The sequence below is a fragment of the Pterocles gutturalis genome, unplaced genomic scaffold (genome assembly GCF_000699245.1).
Source record: "Pterocles gutturalis isolate BGI_N339 unplaced genomic scaffold, ASM69924v1 scaffold27927, whole genome shotgun sequence".
Classification (NCBI taxonomy): domain Eukaryota; kingdom Metazoa; phylum Chordata; class Aves; order Pterocliformes; family Pteroclidae; genus Pterocles; species Pterocles gutturalis.
This window is the reverse complement of record NW_010116295.1, coordinates 48,304-67,962: the sequence shown is the minus strand read 5'-3', so window position 1 is coordinate 67,962 and position 19,659 is coordinate 48,304. Positions and strand designations below refer to the sequence as shown.

At 47.1% G+C, this 19,659-nt stretch overlaps 1 protein-coding gene across 1 annotated transcript in view; it reads left to right on the top strand.

Moving 5' to 3' along the window:
• Positions 1 to 19,659, top strand: part of LEF1 (lymphoid enhancer-binding factor 1) — a gene marked incomplete at its 5' end in the record, with an annotated part of 65,782 nt that overhangs the window by 23,046 nt on the left and 23,077 nt on the right. The window contains 2 exons of the mRNA XM_010075470.1: positions 14,090 to 14,222; positions 17,961 to 18,051. Coding sequence (XP_010073772.1) covers positions 14,090 to 14,222; positions 17,961 to 18,051 — 224 coding nt within the window. The remainder of the gene's footprint in view (positions 1 to 14,089; positions 14,223 to 17,960; positions 18,052 to 19,659) is intronic.

Below are 19,659 nucleotides of genomic sequence, written 5' to 3'. Positions count from 1 at the left end.
GGCAGGAGCCATCCTCGCACCCTTGGGAAGGCCAGTGCAAAGGATGGGGTTCCTCCGAAGTGGCAGGCAGGGTGCGTGCGTGAAGGCAGGTAGCTCGGAGGAATTCAGGCTCCCTCCTGTTACTGTGCAACACTTCTGCATCCACTTCTGCACGGCACGCTTTAATCAGCAGCCCTCCCCCCTTGGCCCCCAGGCCTCGAAATTCCACAAAACCCAATTAACAGAGATGAGAGAGCTCTAGCGTGTATACATATGAAATTTCAGAAGGCTGAAAAAGAGACTCTTAATACCATAAAGCCTGCCCTAAAGTAAAATTTGCATCTGAAATCTACATAGTTAACCGCCGTGAGGAAGACAGCATAGCTGAGCACAACTTTTTTCCCCCCCAGAGGGTAACTTATCCAGGTCTGCTCGGTTTGGCATCATCAGCCTGCTTGCAGCTGAGGAGTGCTGCAGAGCACGTCCTGTGCCTCGTGTGCAACCTGCAGAGAGCTCCGAGGAATTGTAGCTCCAGCTTTAGAGACCATACTGCCGTGGCCTGAACAAAACAAAACAATCCCAGCCTGAGAAGATTGTGCAGACTTCTCTAGGTCGGTGACCAAAAGCAGGATGGATGGATGCTGTGCTTGTGTGGACTCATTAAAGGAAGTATTCAAGACTGATCTAATTATCACTTACAGGTTCAGCATATTCAACCCAGAGCTCCAGGTGTTTCATGCTTTACTAGCCTGGTACTACACTGGATTGTTTAAATTGCCCATCCTGAACAGTCCTGAGAAGGACACCCACCCCACTTTAAAATAATTACAGACAAACAAAACACCCTCAGCAAATCCAGTCCTTTTGGTATGCGCTCAGTGTTCAGAGGGGAACTGGGGATAAAGCTTTATTCTCCTTTTGTGTTTTTATCTATCTCTTTTGCTATCTTGTTTGTGTAGATATGAAATTTCTCCTCCTATTATCCTACTTACAGCTTAATCGTGTACTAATTGAAGACCGTGATTCTGTTGCTCTGCTCTTTTTTGACTCGCTGTACATGCATCTTCTGTAAGAGCTATACACAAGTACCCTCTTCAATTAAGAGAAATTGAACAAGCGCTAAAAACTCCACCTGAATGCTTTTTGTCCCCTAGCTGGCAGCGATGGGTTTGGCTTTAAAGTGGCTGTTTTCTGGGGAGGGTGGTGGTGGGGACTGGACAGTGTGCTGGGAACACAGGTGAGTATTTCCCTGCAAAAACACAAGGCCTCAAAGCTGCTTTTTTTATTACCTCCGGATTCTGCAAAGGGCTGGTTATCTCACGCTGCGAGCCAGCATGATCAAAGTCCCGGGAAAGGTCAGGCATTCCTCCAGGAGTGACACTCAGCTGCCGGCAACACTCCTCCAGCCCACAGCTCCCACAGCCCCGGCTGCGGCACCCGCACTGAAATCCTTTATCTCGTTAACAAGTGAACCTACAGATAGCCAGCCTGGCCTTAGCTTGATGTCGAGAGCATGTAACACCTGGCCTGGGTTTTCTGAAGAGGAAAGGTGCGTTTAAAAAAAAAAAAAAAAAAAAGAAAAATTGTGGGGGTGGTAGTATTTCCTTCCTCTGACTTAGTGCAAGAGAGCTCGATGCTGAGAAAAGCTGTGCTTCGTCCCTGTGCTACATGGAAGGAGCTGCTTTCCTAATGTTCTCAGGTCGTAGTTTTGTGCAAGTGATACCAACAGTGAGTTCCAGAATATTGGGCGTAGGAGAAATTATCCGCAGTATCTTCCTGCGAGAGGATAGTCTTTTCTCGCTCTTTTGACAGACTGGCATTTCGTTACTCGTTTTGGGCTGGTTATCTCCCCCCCACCTCGAGCAGCTCGTGTGTGGACAGGGAGGTTTGGGGAGGGCAAACGGAAGGAAGAGATGTTCGAGATGAGCAAATCCCCTCTCTGCTTCTGCACATTAGATGCTTTATTTTTGTATCTGTGCTAGTTCAGGGGTGCGAGGGGCTGTACCCCTGGAGCTGGGGTGATGTGGATTCACTCTGTGGCTCACGGTCCCGTCTCTGGCTGTGGCTGGGGGCTGACTGTCCTGAGGCCGGTTAGTTGGGGTGGTGTTTTTGTCTTCAGACACGGGAGCTGAAACTACATGAAAGGCAGAGGGGACTTCTTCTGCCTGTGCTCACAGTGTGATAGTGTCTTGGCTGTGACCCAGCACCTATGAGATGGTGGAAGCATGTGATCAGCCTGAAATTTGGGGTAATTTTTGTTTTTAAATGAGGTTAAGGTATCCTTATCTTAGGTGCAATTAACTGAAAGAGAGACCTAGACGTGCTTTCTCCCTAGCAGCATGTGATATTACACAGCAAGGGCACTTAACTGCCATGAAAGAGGAAAATTAGTGTTTATTTTTTAGAACAGAGCACTTGTTTCCATCTCCCAGCTTGTTTCTTGAATAAAGGGGCAATAAAAATCTACCTCATCCACAAATAAATATGGCAAACTGCAACTGGCTGAGGACAAGCAGCCTCTCAGGCAAACTGAAAACACATCTGCATGTAGCATCCCTGGGGCCTGCAGCAGGAGCACCGTCTCTGCCACTCAACTTCCAGATGATCCGCAGATCCCAGAGCATCAAGCTAAAAAGCGTGCTCCCTCTGCAGGGGAGAGGGAAGGGTCCGGTCCTGACCTCCAAAATACCCTGCTGGGAAAGGGGAGGGAGTCTTCTGGTTCTGCTGGGAGCAGCAAAAAGACAGAGAGAGGAGGAGAGGATGGGAAAAAAAAAAAAAAAAATTCTCCAGTATGTGGTTGCAGACCTCGACCACGCTCCTGGCTGGTGGTGGCAGCTGGAGGGGAAATGTTGCTGGCCAAGTGTGCCCAGCCCACCTGAGGTGCTGCAGCAGTTTTGGGGTTTCCTGCCCCATGGCAGCACGCGTGCGGGTCTCATGTAGATGCCTCAAGCGTCCACCCCGAAAAATACAGGGTTTAGTGTTGCGTTTGCGCACCTCCGGCTCTTTCAACCATCCACCCTGTTAGCAGTGGAGGGGGGAGAGGGGCTGAATGCTTCCCCAGGCTCTCTTGGCATAAGCTAATTTTTTGCTTGAGAAATTGTTCCGTGGTGGTCCGTGGAGTCTGACACGGCTGTATTTCTCCCAGGCGCGTCCTTTATTGCAATGAAAAGTACTGAGGAGGGATGCAGTTAGGAGAAGAAATTGTCCACCTTTTCCCCTGCCACGCTTTGCGGGGAGTTAATCGCACAGGGGAGCGCTAATTGAATGAAAAATCAAACTGTTGGTGATGATGGGGCGATGGTAAACTTTGGACGTGCCTCTTCAATGAAATGGAGCATAACTCTCATATAATGTTTGTTGAGTTTAGTAGGATTGAAATATAATTGCGGGGCGACCTGTTGCTACTAGTGGGGCTCTGTGTGCAGCCGTAAGCCCATCTGGAAGGGTGATTACGGGAGGCTTGGCCAATCTGGCAATTTAGGCTCTTTTTTACGATGTTTAGGCTTCTACCCATGTTACAAAGTGCAGCCTGGGGTTTTTTATGAGGATGTAGGTGCCTGCTGCACAAAACTTAGGTTATGGGCTCTGTGTATTTTTTTTTCTTTTTAAGAGTGTTTTTTAAATTTTAAAGGGCAGCTCTTGAATTAATAAAAAAAAAAATCAAGTCTAGCAGCAGGGAGAGATATCCTATGCAGGATTTAAAAGGCATCACATGTGTTGTGCATACCAGCAACCTTTTTAAGCCCTGTGGACAACTAGGGAAAAGAACCTAGTAGTAAGGGACCAAATTGAATGGGGTGGGAAGGGGGAGCAGGTGAGCCCCGCTTTTCTCCCCGTCTCCCCCCATCTCATGGGCTGCCCAAGCTGGGGCCACCCCAGCCACTGGAGAGCCTTTGGGTCAGTGCCCAGGATGCCATACACCTGCATGGGTAAGGCCTGAAAATGGAGAGAAATGCCTGTTTTTGGGGAACCCGAGGGTGCTGTGCAGTAAAACAAGCCAAGGGGGGGACCAGGCTGGGAGGTGTCTGTCCCTTTTTTGTGTCTTCTGAGATGCCATTTGGCAAACGGGACTCAAAATGCTGGGCATTTAGATTATATGTCGGTAGCTGAGCATCCAGCAGTGTTTTGCAGTAGGTTTATTGGTCCTGTTTACACCAAGAGTCCAAATGAGACAGTCAGCATTGATGATTTGGGCCAAAAAAAATGTTTGCAGCCTTGTTCCTTTGAAACCAGTGCCTTGTTCAGGTTATTCTTTGCTCATCCTTAGCTGCGTGCTGTGATTTTTGTATTTTTAGCTACACGTAAATGTAATTTTAAGGCATGTTTTTGTGTCTCAGTGGCATGACAAATCCTCGTGGGACTGATCTATGAGATGAAGCTAGTAGCTTTTCAACACTTTTGTACTGAAATCATCCTGCACAATGTGATAGAGAAATAATTCCTGTTGCGACCTTCTGCTGATGGTTCAAATAAACTGTCTAAGAGACATCCTGTTTCTGGAGGGCCCTGTTGCTTTAATTCCTGTTAAAATTGGTTTTGCCTTCTGTGGAACAGTGCTGCAGAAATTACGTACTTGCAAATGCGTTTTACCTCCAGATAAATGTTGCAGTTTGCATTTTCAATCCTAGTGAAGCTTTAGCAGACTGCTACTTCTGGCCTAATCATTTGTACATTTTTAGGGATTTTTTTATTTTCAGTTTAAAAATGAGTTTTATTTTAAGCCTTTGGACCATCTTGCCCACATCCAATGATGGATGTCTAATGAGATGACTTTTTACCTCCACTAAACGGTCATATTGTTTGCACTGATGTATGCTAAGACTTGATGCATTAAATCTTTGGTCATTAGCAGATGCCATTAGCAGAAAAGTGCAAATCACTTAGAGCTGGGACTTAAGACTTTTCATTAAAACCTGAATTTGCATGTTACTGGATAAATCTGTTAATAAGGTTTAGCTGGACTCAGGCAAGTTTAGTGAAAACTTTTTTTTCCAGTGCATAGGCAGGGTCAGCAGTACCTGGGAGCTTCGAATTTGGAGAAACTGGCCTCTCTGGTGCTTCCTTCATACCCCGTCATACGCCAAGCAACCCCTGTGTTGATCCCAGCTGGCCCTGCCTGCCCTGCTGCGCTTAATGCTGGGCACAGAACCCCGGCTGTCGGCATTGGGCTTCAGGCTGGCCATGGGTCTGCTCCAGTTCTGCCAGGAAATCCCCCTGAAGCATCTCAAATCCCAGTGGCAGGGGCTCCTCACCTCCTGGCAAAGCGTGGGCATCCCTTCCTGCTGCTTTGGGGCTGGAGGTGGTTCACTTTGGTAGTGATTTCCCTGTGGGAGCCTTTCAGCAGCAATGGCGTGGTGCGGAGCAGGACTTGCCAGTAGCAAGGACCAGTGGAGGAGTCATTGATGGCATCAAATTCATCACTCCTTCACATCTTTCTTTTTTTCCCCCCTCTCCATTTTTTCAAAGGCGGATGAGGCAGGAGCACTTCCAAAAACATCAGTCATGTTGGGTAGCGTGGCCAGCGCAGCTGGATCTCTGTTTTGCTAGAAGTATGCAGTTGCTGCCTGATCAACCTCTAAGCTGGAAATACAGGCATGGTGAAGAGAGGTTTTGGACATGTAAAGGTCTGTCAGGTGCTTGCAGAGGCATCCGAGCCCTTGTCCTTACCTTCTGCAAGACAGCTTGGATGTCTTCCCAATGCATGTCATGCTCTCTTATTTTCTTAATCAAGAACATTTCTATTCAGTGCATCATAAAAATTGCTGCTCAAAGATAAGTTGACCCATTTCTCAGTCTCCTGGGCCTCTGGTGGTCTTTGTTATGGCACGTGGTGTTGAATAGGCTGTAACATTACCTTAATGTAAATACATTTAGTGGAGGTCTTATTTCAAGCACTTTTGATCCACCGCCTGTGCGATGCCAAAAGGCATCTTCCTGTCACCAGGGTGCAGGACAGGGGTTTTTTCTTGGTTTCCCCCAGGAGCCTCAGTCCACATCCTGTGGGACATGAGGAGGCCGATGAGGAAAAGTCGTCCCATCCTGTGACGCACGTTGTCTGCCAGAACAGGAACGCCGGGCTTCAGAGGCTGCCGTCGGACCGCCTGCTCTCACACAACACTTGTATGTTTATGTAGTAGAAGGCATTTCACTTGCCTGAGCGGTTTCCACGCTTGATTTGAGTGGGTGCTTGAGGGCGCAGAGGTGTCCCTGGTTTGAATATTGGGCTGAAGCACATCCCTTTGGCCCGGAGAGGCACACGAGCTCGCGGGTCTGAGTACCCCGGAGAAGATGCCGAAGCTGTTGTGAGCAGGGATGCTGATAACCTTGAGGCAAACAAAACAAGCTTGTGTCTTTGTCTGAACTCAGCAGACAGCTCTAGTGACAGAAACCAGAGCAACGTTGTCCCCAGGGAAGAGCTGAAGATGGCACAAGAGGTGACACCCGGATGAGCTCCAGCATCTTCCCCCCTCACACCCCCCGCCCAAAACCCCTGGGACTCCCTGGCACATAACGGCCCCCCTGATCCACCACCGAGCTGCAGGCACCAGTTCCTCTGATGTCCCACGGGCTTCCTGCACTGGTTTAGGGCAGTGGTCCTTATCAGCAAAGCAATTAACAAGCCAGACCCCTGTGATTCAGAGGCTCGAGCTTGGGCTTGTTAAAACATTGCAGTGTTCCCCTTGGCCAATAGAGAACAGAAGGGGCTCTGGGCAGGTCAGGAAACGACAGGGTAAAGTGTCTTTTCAGCTGACAGGACCAGCTTGTGTGTGACAAGGATGCACGACGCAGAAGCAGGGATGCTGCGCGAGGTGAAGGCTGGGGAGCCATCGCCTGTGGGACATGTTGCCATCCAGAGAGTTAAGTATTTCCAGAGCTGGCAGTCCCATTTACCAAGGTTGGGGACTGCTCGGTGACCTCTGGGGTCCAGTGTGATTTGATGCTGCAGGTGGCTGCTTGTTGGGTTTGGGCTTCTTGTTACGTGGATTTACATCAGGAAAAAGATGAACTGTTCAGGATGGGCAAAGTTAAAAGGACCGTCGTGTGGGAAACCAGAGCTTAAAATGAGCATCGCCTGTCAGAGAGGACCCAGTGCCGAGTTTGGAGAAAAAAGCTGCAAAATGTTTTAACAGGAAAAGCCTTCCCTGCAAGCATGTGGCACTGCTGGCGATTTAATGCCCTATCAGTCATTAGTACGTATTTCTAAAACTAATGGACTGTGCGACGCTAAGTATAACCTGTGTGTTTGTGAACACGTATGTAAATAGAACTGGGCTTGTCCTCCCCTGATCGCAGCCTTGCAAGACCTGCCTGGCTCCCCGCGTGGTTCACCAGCACTCCGGGTCTCCCGGCAGCCTTCCTGAGCAGGCGAGAACAAACAAATTAAGAAGTCACGGGAGAGAAGAAAATGGAGATAGCAGGGGATTTCTAATCAAGCTATTTTAATACTGGGTGTGCTTTAATCACTTACTTAATGGCAGTGCTTAATGAACACTTGAAATAAAACATGTTTCTGTCAGAGATTCAACACCCGTGTTTTTAAAGCTGTCTTGAGGGAACCCAAATGTTTATTACAACTTTTCAGCAAAAACCCATCACAGTTGTGCTATATTAATTTCCAAGATTGAAGGGGAAGGGGGAAAAAAAAGTTGGGAAAAGACAAGAATGCAGACAAGCCATTAGCGTGGTGGTTTCTCACTAACATTGCAATTAACCTGAATCCGGTTACTGATTGTAATCCATCTAGATAGATGCTTATCCCAGGCTTTATCAAATCGCATTTACTCTTTTCTTTGCAGTGCTCCCCTGGCTGTTGTACTGAAGTTTTTATTGCGCGCCGACCTTTCGCGCTTCAGGCAGAGTGGTTTTCTCTGACTCCTCGTGCCTCTCCTCGTATGCTGCCTGTGTTTCCAGCCGTGACACCCGCTTTGCTTCGAGTGCTGATCTTTGTGCCCGCGGACCCTTTCCCATGCATTGCAGCCAGCTTGCTGCTGGGCTTCCCAGAAAGGAAAGGTGGTTTGGATGGCTGGAAAAGGGGCACAAACTTTTCCTGCTCTTGAATAACCACGGGAATCTCTAGCAAGGATCCTGGGTGCCTCCTCCACCCACTGATGCACCGGTGACTTCTCTCCATCTCCTGGGGGTCTCCTGGGCTGCTGTGGCTCTGCAGTCGCCTGATGCAACATGTCCTGGGGAAGGGAGGAAGCTTTCAATGACTGATTTAAAGTAACTTTCTTGTTCTCCCCTTCCCTGGCTCCCAGCACTAAATACAACTGAATTACCTGGCGAAACACTGAAGTACAGGACATGAGGGCAAGGGGGATCAGGAGGATTTTTTTCTGACCTCTGCAAGCCATCAGTTTACCCCCTGAAATGTGGGGCTTGGATTCCAGTTTTGTTCTGAATAAGCGTTAGCAGTTGCAAAGCCATAAACTTTGCATCATAGTGGATGCAGCGTTTTGCTTTTACTCTTTGCCGTGGCGAGTTAGCAAGATAAATGGCCTCCTGTTGCTGAGCTGTGAAGCAGGGTAAAAAGACTGCACTTTTTTTATTTGGCTTTCATAAATCACAGTATTCCTAAGCCCCTGTTTCATGTGAGTGGGGTGTTCTTGTGGGTGTGCTTTCTCATCCCTGTTCATTTTGGCTTCAGGTGAGGCTAAAAGTAGGGTTGCAAATCCACTGCCCCCATACCTGCTATGTCGTTTTCCTGTCTGTACTGTCTAAGAATTGGGGAAGGTTTTGAAAATGAAGTATAAAATTACCTCTGCTGTTAAAACGCTAGAAGGTTGGCTTTGAACATAAAACTATTTTCTCTAAATAAATGGTTTGGGGACAGGGGAGAGTAACCTGAGCTCTCTATATAGCGAGCTTGCTGCATCCCTGCAAAGTTGTCTATGGAAAGGGATTGTACGATAGCTCCAAGGGAAGCAGGAAATTGTAAGTGCAATTATTGCTGGTGTTGATGAGTTTGTTTCATCTATTGGTAACTAGTTGTGGCCAAAGTACCTTACTGTTACCTCTTCTTTCACCTCTGGTCTCCCTGTACTAAAACTTGTCAGTGATGAGCCCAGACATGGATTTGGTTTTGACATTGCTCCAAAATTACATTCTTCTTGGTCTTGCATTTTTATTGCAATAGCTGGTCACAAAGGCATAAATGAAAAGTTAGTTTAGCCATTAAAATGCTACTGCTATTTTGAGAGGACAACTGAAACTGCCTTCTTCTGGGCTTGCTAGAACCTTCTGCCTAAGTATGATTTCAGGGCTTTAGAAACTAGAAATTAAATAGCTAAAAAAAGGGGATGGATTTTTCTTGTCCCTTCAGGTCAAGGTATGTTCAAATCCTCCAAGTCATTGGTCTTTTTATTTGGAGGTACTGCAGTAGCGATAGTGGAAGGGTTTGGGGTTGGATTTTTTTTTTTTTTTTGGCACTATCTGTTGTTGTGTTTTCCCCCTGAATTTAACATTTGCTGTCAAAAACTTCAAGCCATGTTTTTTCCGAAATGACCCTCTCTTTCAGGAACAAAAGGGAATAGATCCATTTCTCCATCCTTAAGTTTTGGTTGTTTTCTTTTTCAGTTGGCTTATTTTAGTCTGAACTGAGAAGACCATCTGCTAGTGCCTGTACCCAGCGCACAACTGACAGGAGAGGAAAAGTAGACAGGCTTGGGCCTTTTTTGGCTTTTTAGAAGCAGCTTTGCGATTAAAGAGGAAAAACGAAACAAAAACCAACACAGCACCTCTTTGGGCATTGACCTAGGGACTCTTGGGTCTTGTGTGCACGGGCTTGCTTGCTCACAGCTCCCTATGAACCTCCCTGCCTGTCTGTAACCTCCTTTGTCGATGTGTGCCCTTTGAAGGGTCGTTAATTTAATATCTTTCTCGGTGCAGCAGCTGGAACAAATGGTCCCCCCAGCTCCAGCGGGAGTTCCCAGCCACCCGCCTCGCCTGGTGCTGACCTACAGGCATTTTTGCTGGGGCTGTCTCAGGCTTTTTATAGTTTTTGCACACTTGTTGCATATAGGATACCTTACAGGTGCGGGCCTTTGCTGAAGCGTTAGGTAGCTGTTTGGGGAGGGCTTGGGGTTTGGTGTTTTTGGGGGGTTTTTTTAGTTGTTTGTTTTTTTTTTTTTTTTTTTTTTTCCTGGCAGTCTTGCTTTTCAGAAGTCAGAGAAAACTTCCTGGATTCAGACTGAATCCAAGATGCAGCATTTCACCATCAACTCAGTGGACATTAATTGGAACCTCAAAGTGTACACGTCGGATGAGAGGACGGTGCTCGTTTAAAATGGAGAGTAACACTGCCGTGTTCGTCTGCTGGTAGAGGAGCTGCCTAAACCGGTGTCTGGTGCACGGTGAAGCTCCTGCTGGGGTGATGCCTACTGCTGGGTTAGGGTCCTCATCCCTGTGAGCTCTTACCCTTTGCCTGCTAACGTTTTGTTGGAGATTTTGGGTTTTTTGTTTCAGGTTCGCCATAAAACCGAATAGCAGCTTCATCCGTGTGCTCACTGGCCAAATAATTCAGCTCCTGCTGTTTCAAGTGGATATTTTCTCCCAGCCCTGCCTACTTGCCATGTTGCTCCTGAGCATGAGCTCGGGAGAAATAAAAGATGTAAGCTGTGGGGGCCAAGCTGATGAGCAAGTGTCCAAGCAGCAGAAGTGCCCCAGGGAGGGCCAGGGAGACCCACGTTGAGTGCAGGGCTGGTTCCCAAGGGATGCTACCCCATGCCTCTGTGGGGTTTTGCTGTGAGACCATGCTATGGGACTGGAGGCCCCATGGGCCAGCAGCCTCCGTGAAAGAGGCCACCAAGGTTTAGTTGCTCAGGAGTGAGTGTCCCTTTGAGCTGGGTCCCGCAGGTCACAGCTGGGTGTCTTTGGATCTCTTTGCCGTTACCCTTTAATGTTCATGACAGGTCATGACACACATGTGACAGGGTGCCTTAAAGCCTTACACCTCTGTAAGCCACAGGTCCTCATTTTTAGCTACTTATGTATTTTTTCCAAATTGCAGAGCTCGAGCTAGGCGGTACATTCAATTTGCTTTACGTTCCAGGGCATGTGAAGAAGCTTAGGCCCAGAGTTTAACGAAGGTGACTCAACTGATGTGATGGGGAATTACACCATGTATGCAGCGTCAGAGCTGCGTTAGGAACCGTTTCAATGAACGTCCAGCTTCTTCAGGTTGTCTTGTAAATGGGAATTGCATCCTCATCTGCTTTGTTGAGTTTCTAGGAGCTGGTTAGGTACAAGCTTACACCAAAATACTCCATTTTGCTGTGTGGATGGAGTATAACTTCTGTACTGAAATAACGAAGAACCTCATATTGGACAATGGGTAATTATGGCATCAAAGGTGTGTGGACTGATTGGGTTTTGCAGGAGATTTTCAAGGTTGTGTTGAGGAGAAAAGGTACCCCATGAACCGTGCCTTTATTAGATGTACATGTCACCAGTGTGCCAGGGAGAGCCGCGGTGGTTGCTGGCTTGGTTAGCAGGGGCCAAGCCAAGCGTGGGGGACCAAGGTGCCCCTGTGTGGACATCATGTTGACCCAGATTGGCGGTCCCTGGGTTCAGGTCTCTGTGCCTGTGCCCCCAAAGACCTGTTCTGGTGGCATGCCTGGGTGCCCAGCAGGATTTACCTGCCGGAGCTCCCTAGGTCCTCCCAAAGCCATGTGGGGCAGGCAGGCCAGAGAACTTTTTATTATTGTTAGTATTTATTGTTTCTATTTTTATTTTTCTTCCAGTTTCTGGCTCTGCAGACCCCCAAATGCTCTTAATGGAGACACGGCCCATTCATATGTTAATTTTAAGCCCACTGACAAGCGGTTTGCTTTTCTCCTGACTTCTCACGGTTCCTTTGCCCGTTGAAAGCCGCTGCCTTGGGCTTAGGGGATAAGGTGTTGAGAATTAGAAAATAAAATAAAATCTGCAGGATGCTGGAGAGCGAGGGGTTATGGGGATCGGCTTGCTCAAAGTACAGACGGTTGATTTCTGAAAGCAAGTATCCCTGATACCGGGGGCGTGCATGATAATTACATCCAATATAATACAAAATGTTAATTACTGAATTTTGAGAAATTAATGCTGATTAGCAGCTGCATGTGTGTGACCTAAATACATCTATTGCTTGATCTTTATTCATAATATACAGTTTATTGTTGATCAAGTAATTGCTGAATGGTGGGCTGGCCCGCAAGTCTCGTCGCTAAAGACTGAGGCCTGATTTGTAAATCCTCTGAAATTTGTTGGCATCTGGTTTTTGTTGAATTTATACAAACGGGGAAGATGAATAGCAGTCTGAGCTATCCCCTTTACAACTCAATTCATCTATATTATTGAGAATTCATATTGCTTTTATTATTTGGTCGCAAAAATGGACCTAATGCTTGTTGGCTTTAAAACACCTACTAGCGCTGCTTTCTCTCTCCATCTTGCAAAATATAAGACAAGGCCGAAGCTTAAATTAAAATCCTCAGGTTCTTATCTCTTTCCCACAGGAAAGCAAATCTGTGTTGAAAACCGTAAAATTAAGAGGAGAGCAAGGATAGCATAATTTAGCAAAAATTCATGGCACCAGATTCTGAGCTATATGACTGGAGGGATAGGTCAGACATTAAGAAGATAGTGCCTGCTAATGCAAGTTCCTTAAGGTGGTGCTCTGGAAACAAGGCAAGCAGAAAATGCTGCCACTGGTTCCCATTTACTCCTTTTCCTCTACTCCTATCAGCCTTAACGATAAATTGAGTTGTCCATTTAATAACCCTCCTGCTTCTAGAAGTCCAGAGAAATCCTGGGCTTGTACTTGGAGTATTGTCCTAACATCTGTTTGTACTGGGATTTCAGTAGCGAGCTGAAAGAAAATTAATTTAATTGGGCTTTTAAATTATTTTTTTCTTTTCTTAATTCCTGGTATTTGACAGGCTGTCATTGCTGAGTTTTATCAGCATTTCTTTCTGAAGGACTATTGTTTTCTTTGCCTTTAAAAAAAAATTAATAAAAACTTGTTTGGGGCGTAATTATTTTTGCTAAGAGGCAGGGCACAGTGGCAGGGTACAGATGGGGAGTGCCTGTTCCATGCTGGCATTGTCGCTGCATCTCATCCTGCCATGGGAAGAGCAACTTGTGTTTCAAGCAGCATTAATAAGGCAGCATTTCATTGGGACGGACGCGTCCTGTTGTCTTGTAGCCTTGATCCAAGAGCATGATTCTGGGAGGTGTTCCTCCATCACACCGAGTAGCCCTTCACCTGCACCTCTGTGGGAAGGGCTGGATGGGAAACATGCGTCTTGGTCTGTGTGGATGTTGCTTTATGGCACTCATTTTGGGACCCTCGTGAGCGTTTGTAGCACTTTGATTTGTCCTTGGCATGATGTGGTGAGACCCAGCTGTCCCCAAGTGGTCAGTGGGTCTCCCCCCTAACTGCCCCCACTGAGAAGCCACTGGCAACTGCTTCTATATGAAGTTAGGCTTTTATGGGTGGCTTTGCAGTTACTGCTGCACAGTCCAAACAGAGTTTATAAAATTGCTGGGGGAAAAGCCTGCCGTACCCTCTGGCGACAGCAGGGGCTTGTTCCCGCTGCGCCGTGCTGTGGCCGTGCAGGAGAGCAATGGAGAGGAGGAGTGAAGTCGATGAAGCTCGTATTGCTTTTAAGGCTGGAGATGTGGCAAACCGGCACTTTAAGCCTTTTTTTTAACGTTGAATGTGTAACCGAAGGGTTTCTCCAGCGCTGCTGCTGGCTCTGCTGCCCTTCGGTCACAGCCCTTGGTGCGTGGTGCCTGCCTGCCCCATGGCTCTCCCACCACTGCATCCCCAGCCCCGTCTCTGTGTGTCCCAAATGCCTTTCCTCCTCCTCCTGGCCCCTACTCATTTCCCTGCGTTTCCTCAACATCCGCATCCCTCCTTGGGTGGCAGTGGTTCATGGATGCCCGTTCTGGCAGCAAACCTGGTTGCCATCCACCGGTCCTAATGTCATGTCTGTTCAGCCATTCGTTCCTCCCCCTTCTGTAATACAAATATGTAAAAATTGCATTTTGAAAGTGTATTTTTTTCTTTTTTAATGCAGAAGTCCCACCTTACTAACACTGTTTATTTTTTTTTTTTCTTCTATTGCAGTCAAACAAGGTGCCAGTGGTACAGCCTTCTCATGCGGTTCACCCCCTCACCCCTCTTATCACCTACAGCGATGAGCACTTTTCCCCGGGGTCGCACCCGTCTCACATCCCCTCCGATGTCAGCTCTAAACAAGGTGAGCCCATCCGGTCCCAGCGCCATGGACATGCAGAGTGGTCCTGGTGCCCCCCGTGCTGCCAGTGGAGCTTTATTTGTAATATTTTAGAGGAAGGGTTCTAGGCATGCACGCCTACTTTCAGAGACGGTAATTCTGCTGTGATGCTGATATTTAACTTGGCTGTTTAAATCTTCATGCTCTTTCTAATGTGATAATTTGGGCTTGCTTTACTCGTCAAAATCTTTTAAAATCTCAATAAGCAGCGGCCAGCCCTCACCACCCCCTGTGGTGCCCAAGGCTTGCAGCATGCAGATGCAGAAACGGCAATCATCCCTCACCTTCCCAAAAACAGGGGAAGAGTACTTCAATAGTGGTGTTACTGAAACCTTTTCTTTTTCCTGTTTACTCAAAATTGTATTTTATGTCCTTGTGTTCTGGCTGTCTGAATTCTTCTATACACCAGTTGGCATAATTGAAGCATAGCCCATAAAATACAGTTTTGAGCCTGCACAAGTTAAGACTTTGCAAACATGACATTTTTTAACCTTCTCGTGCGCGCTGCCTCCTGCAGATAGCATCGTTTTAGATGTCTGGGTCATGGATGTCAGTGTTCTGTCTTCCCTTAGGACTCCATAAAACAAACAGAAAGCCCCCCCAGATCCTCATCTGGGAGCACCAGGCCAGCCCCACTCCAGGTCAGCCTGGCGGTCCCCCAGGAAGCATCAACAACCTCCGAGGTGCTGAGCCCAGCCCGCGCTGACAGCTCCTGCCCAGCACCCCGGCGAACCCAGGCTCTGTTTTACCTGGGCGCATGTCCACATGCACAGTTGTCCTCTTTATCTGGAGAGGTGTCTAGCCACCATCGTCCGGGGAGAGAGACTTTTTTAGTTCTGACTCTCCCTGAATGCCTAGTTTTTATTTTGGCCTTGCTATGCAGATAGTAACATGGGCTACATCCAGAAAATACCATGGTCTTGTGGCTCTGTGTCTTTTTTCTTGTTTATTGATTAGCTGCTTGGGTTTTTTTTAAGGAGCAGGAATACAAAAAGCTCTCTGCTTGGGAAGCCTGGCCTGTAAATACATGTATAATATCTTTTTCAGATTTGGAAGAAGCAAATGGAGACCTACTGTCCTCATTTGTCTTCCTCCTTTGCATCACTGCCCAGGAGAAGGGTATTCACACTTGTTGTTCAAAATCCCCTGGGTGCTGCACATACAATCAGAGAATGGTTAGGGTTGGAAAGGACCTTAAAGATCATCGAGTTCCAACCCCCCTGCCATGGGCAGGGACACTCCAGATGGGGACTACCTGGCAAAGTAGGGGATTTACCTGTTAGGTACGGGATTTCCACCTCTTGCCCAAGCTGGCTGCAATGGCTGGGGCACACCCCACTGCTGCAGTTTGTGAGCTCAAGAGGTTTTCTCTTACTGTGTGATAGGTTTGTCCTCCTGCACTCCAGTTCTTTGCCTTTGTTCCCGGTTTATTTTTTGTACTCCCCTCCTGCAGACCCAAACAGAATAACATCTGGCTTGTTATTTCTGCTGCCTGTCCTCCCTTCTGCCTCGTCTTGCCCTCTCCACTGTCCTTCCCTGGTGCACCCCATGGCTCACATCCCCATCCCACAAGCCTGGCAAGGGGCTGTGCCAGGGGGGCAGCCGGGGGTGTCTCTGGTGCAGAGCTGTGCCCCTCTGGTGTTCCTGAACGGGCTCTCAATCCCTTTGCACAGCATCTGGCGCAGATGGGGATGGATAACATGGGCTGGCGACTTCTGGTTTTGGCTGTGACGGTCTCCTTGATGTGTGTGGTCTTTCCATACTCCCCGTTTTGTCGCCGCTGGCGTGTGGGAGCAGCCCCAGTGAAGTGGCCCATACAGTTGCTGTGAAGAGAGGATTTTTTTCCCTCAGGTCCTCTGCCAAATGCCTCTGACCATTGTTTCTGTCCTCGCCTCCCACCGTGGGTCTGGAGCAAGGCCCTGCCCTGGTGCCCAGCCCCAACGCTGGGGTGCTCTCCTCCCACCAAAATCCCCCACCGGGGGCCATGGTGGCTTGCCTGCAGGCACATCGGGATGGACACGCAGCCACTGCCTTGCTAAAGGCAGTCGCTTCTTTCTTCCCTTTTATTTTTTTCTTAACCCTTCTGTGAGCAAAAGCTTGCTTCGGAGAGTGCTGGCCATACAGCAGCTGTGTGTGTTCCTGCTGGCATTAGGTAGCTGGCAGCCCCCTGGAAGGGTCCAGAAGTTTTAGACTGCAGAGAGAGCAGCGTCGTCTCCATGGGTCAGAAATTTGGATATTGGGGAAGGAGCAGCCAAGCTCCTTGCACAGAGCTTGGTCTGGCAGAGGCAAGGTCATGTCGTCACTCCCCAGGAGCATCAGCCGACACCAGAGATCAGAGAGATGAGAAGCTGGGCTTGGTTTCCACCTTTGTTTTTTTTTTTTTAACTGCTCTGAAAGAGCATTCCCTTACACCTGAAAACCCTGGGATATATGAAGTGTTCCCTTTCCTGTCAGTTGCCAGTTCTTTTACAACTTTGAGAAGACAACTGGCCAGAAATTTGATCAGGCTGTGGTCCCAAGTCTGAGAATTTAGCTTTTCTGAGGCACCGGAACAGAGTTAGCAGTAACACCACCAGTATTGTTTTCCATCCTTTCCTGTGCACAGTCCCAAAAGATATTCTTCAAATCATATAATTAAATTCAGAAGATTTAAATACAAACTAGGAGGGGAAATAAATCAGTAGCATCAATCCATAAGCCAAGTCTCAAGGTAACACACACTCAGTCTTGGACCTTTGGAGTGTCACCACATAAATATTTAATGCCCTTAAAGCAGATGATTTAACATGTGAAGTAGACTTAACAATTCCTTCTGCTTCAGCCCCCTCTTCCCCAAACACATTTAAATAAACCAATGTCTTTGTGGTCTCTGCAACTGTAATTCCATGTCTCCTGGGGGCACGAGGTTTAGGTGAAGAATGGAGACCACAGACCCTTTTGGGACGAGGATTAGCTTTAATCTTGAGGTGATTCTTGCAGTTGTAGGGCTCTGTGTTCTGGGGAATGTGAGCTGATGGATCATTTCTGATGGGACTCTTATTTTTCCATGAAATACTACCAATGCAAAACAGATTGACCTTGGAGCCCACAGGAGTCAACTTGATGAAGAGCTTAGTTGGAGCTGGAGTGACAATTGGAAGCCAAATGAATCATATCAAGTGTGACCATTACAGGTCTGAAAATGATTCTTAATTAACCACTGATCCTCTGTGGTAGCAAGTTTCCAAAATCTGTGAATCCATAAGGGAACCCGTGAAAATGTACGAGTAGCAATTTACCTAATCTAATAGCTCTGCTGTGCTGCCTCTTTGACAATGCTTTATTTTCCTCTTGTTTCGTGCTGCATTAGAAGAGGTCCTTGGGATCTGTTCAGGTTTGGTGAAGCCATTTTGAGGACAGCATTATCTAATGTGCTTGACAGGAGATCTAAACTTGAGCAGGCTCTTACCTACACATTTATTCCCTCCTTCCACTTAGTTTTTTCCAGTATTTCCCTTTTGAATTGCAATATCGTGTGCAATTTATTTATTATTTTAAAGGTGGCATGGATAGCCTTTTGCTTTTAACACTAACTAAGAAGGTGGTGTATTTCTTCTGCAGAGCATCAATTCTGTCGTAGCATTGGCCGTGTTAGCTGTGAACTGTAGCTCATGTGTAATATTTCAAGGGGAAAGTCATTTATTCTTCTGTGCTCTTTAACAGGCATGTCCAGGCACCCTCCAGCTCCTGATCTCCCTACCTTCTATCCCTTGTCTCCAGGGGGGGTTGGACAGATAACACCACCTCTCGGCTGGTAAGAACTTTTAGCTTCTTTTCAGACAAAGGTGCATGTTCACGCCATTCACTGTTGTTGGATCAATTGCAGCATTTACAAAATAAGAATGTCGCTGCAGTGAGAAATTATTACGTTATTTTAGTTGAAAAGATCAAAAAATGTCGAACTTTGAAATGCATCGAATCTCGTTTTTGAACACGTACAGAAATTGAAGTGTGTAGATTTCACTTTGAAGTCTATATATTTCTTATGGCTCAGATTTGTGGCTCTTGGCATTTGGAAAGATAGCAGAAAACAGTTCTCGAGGAATTAAATGTAAATTTTTAATAAACAAAAATTGCAATTACTGAGGGGAGGGGAAGCAAGAAGGAACTTTGAAGTGTGTGTGTGGGGGGGGGGGGAAGTCTTGAAACTGCAGCAAAATGGAGAATAAACTTTTGAGCTCTGCTGCTTTTGACAGTTTCACTATGGACAGAAGCCTTTGTCACGGGGAGGTTTTGCAGCCCTCTCAGCATCTCTCCCTGCCACCCAGAGTGTCATTTTCCTTTTGGAGGAAACACATGGTATTTTTAGAGTAATCAGTTTGGCAGGATGCTTCATGTCTGCTTGGGATAGATAGGTACTGGCTCTCAGTTCTGTCAGAACAGGGAATAAGGAAACTCAGCAACAATTTCAGTGCTTTAGAATCTGTATCTTGACTAGTCTGTGACCATGCAAAGAGCGATGCAGATTTTTTTTTATTTTTAAATGTGTCTATGGGAGGGAAACATGATCCAGATGACATCAGGCAGAGAAAGTAGAGAGCAGAAGATGGTGAAATTCTGTATTGCGGGCAAGTCTTCAGGAAGTGCCACGTGCCTTTTTGGAATGAATTATTATCAGATACCAAACTAAAATATGGAAGTATCTGACTCTAGGGGTTTTTTTATTGTTTCCTCCCTCACCACCTCCTCCCTGTTGGTTGCTTCTCAGCTGACTCCCCACCTCCACCACCACCAGGCAGTTCCTGGCATTCGTTTTCCAGATGTGGTCAATCCTTTCTTCTGAATGGTTTCTCCATGCAGAGGCTGGGGGGGAGGGAAGAGGGAAAAGAGAAAGGAGACACAAGATCCCGTCTCATAAGGGTTGGGGATGTGTTCAGCGGCGCTCACTGACATACCCAGCCGTCCCTTATGCTAGACGGCTTCCAGCTGCCTTCTGTGTGGCAGCGATGCTGATTTTTCCCCTTCCCTTTGAGCACTGCTCATTTCCAGTAACATACTCCAAGTCTGAAACCTGTATACTGAACCTTAGAAAGGCCAATATCCTTTTTTCTTTCCCCTCTGAAATGTTAATCTGCCAGTCAATAAGTAACTTTGAATCGGATTGATGTGTGCGGTGGTCTTTCTGGGCTGGTTCAGGAATTTGGGCTGAACTGGTACTTGTTTGCATTGCCATAGCATGCTACTTCTGGGTGTTAATTGTAGTCACTACCTGAACCATCGCTAACTGGAAGTAAACAAAATGTAGTGATGAACTAGAGAGTCCAAATGACAGGCTGGTGACAAAATATTCTGTATATGTGGGAGTATAAAGGAGGTAAGAATTTCACACAAGCTTCTCTTACTGGATTGCACAGTTTGAGTA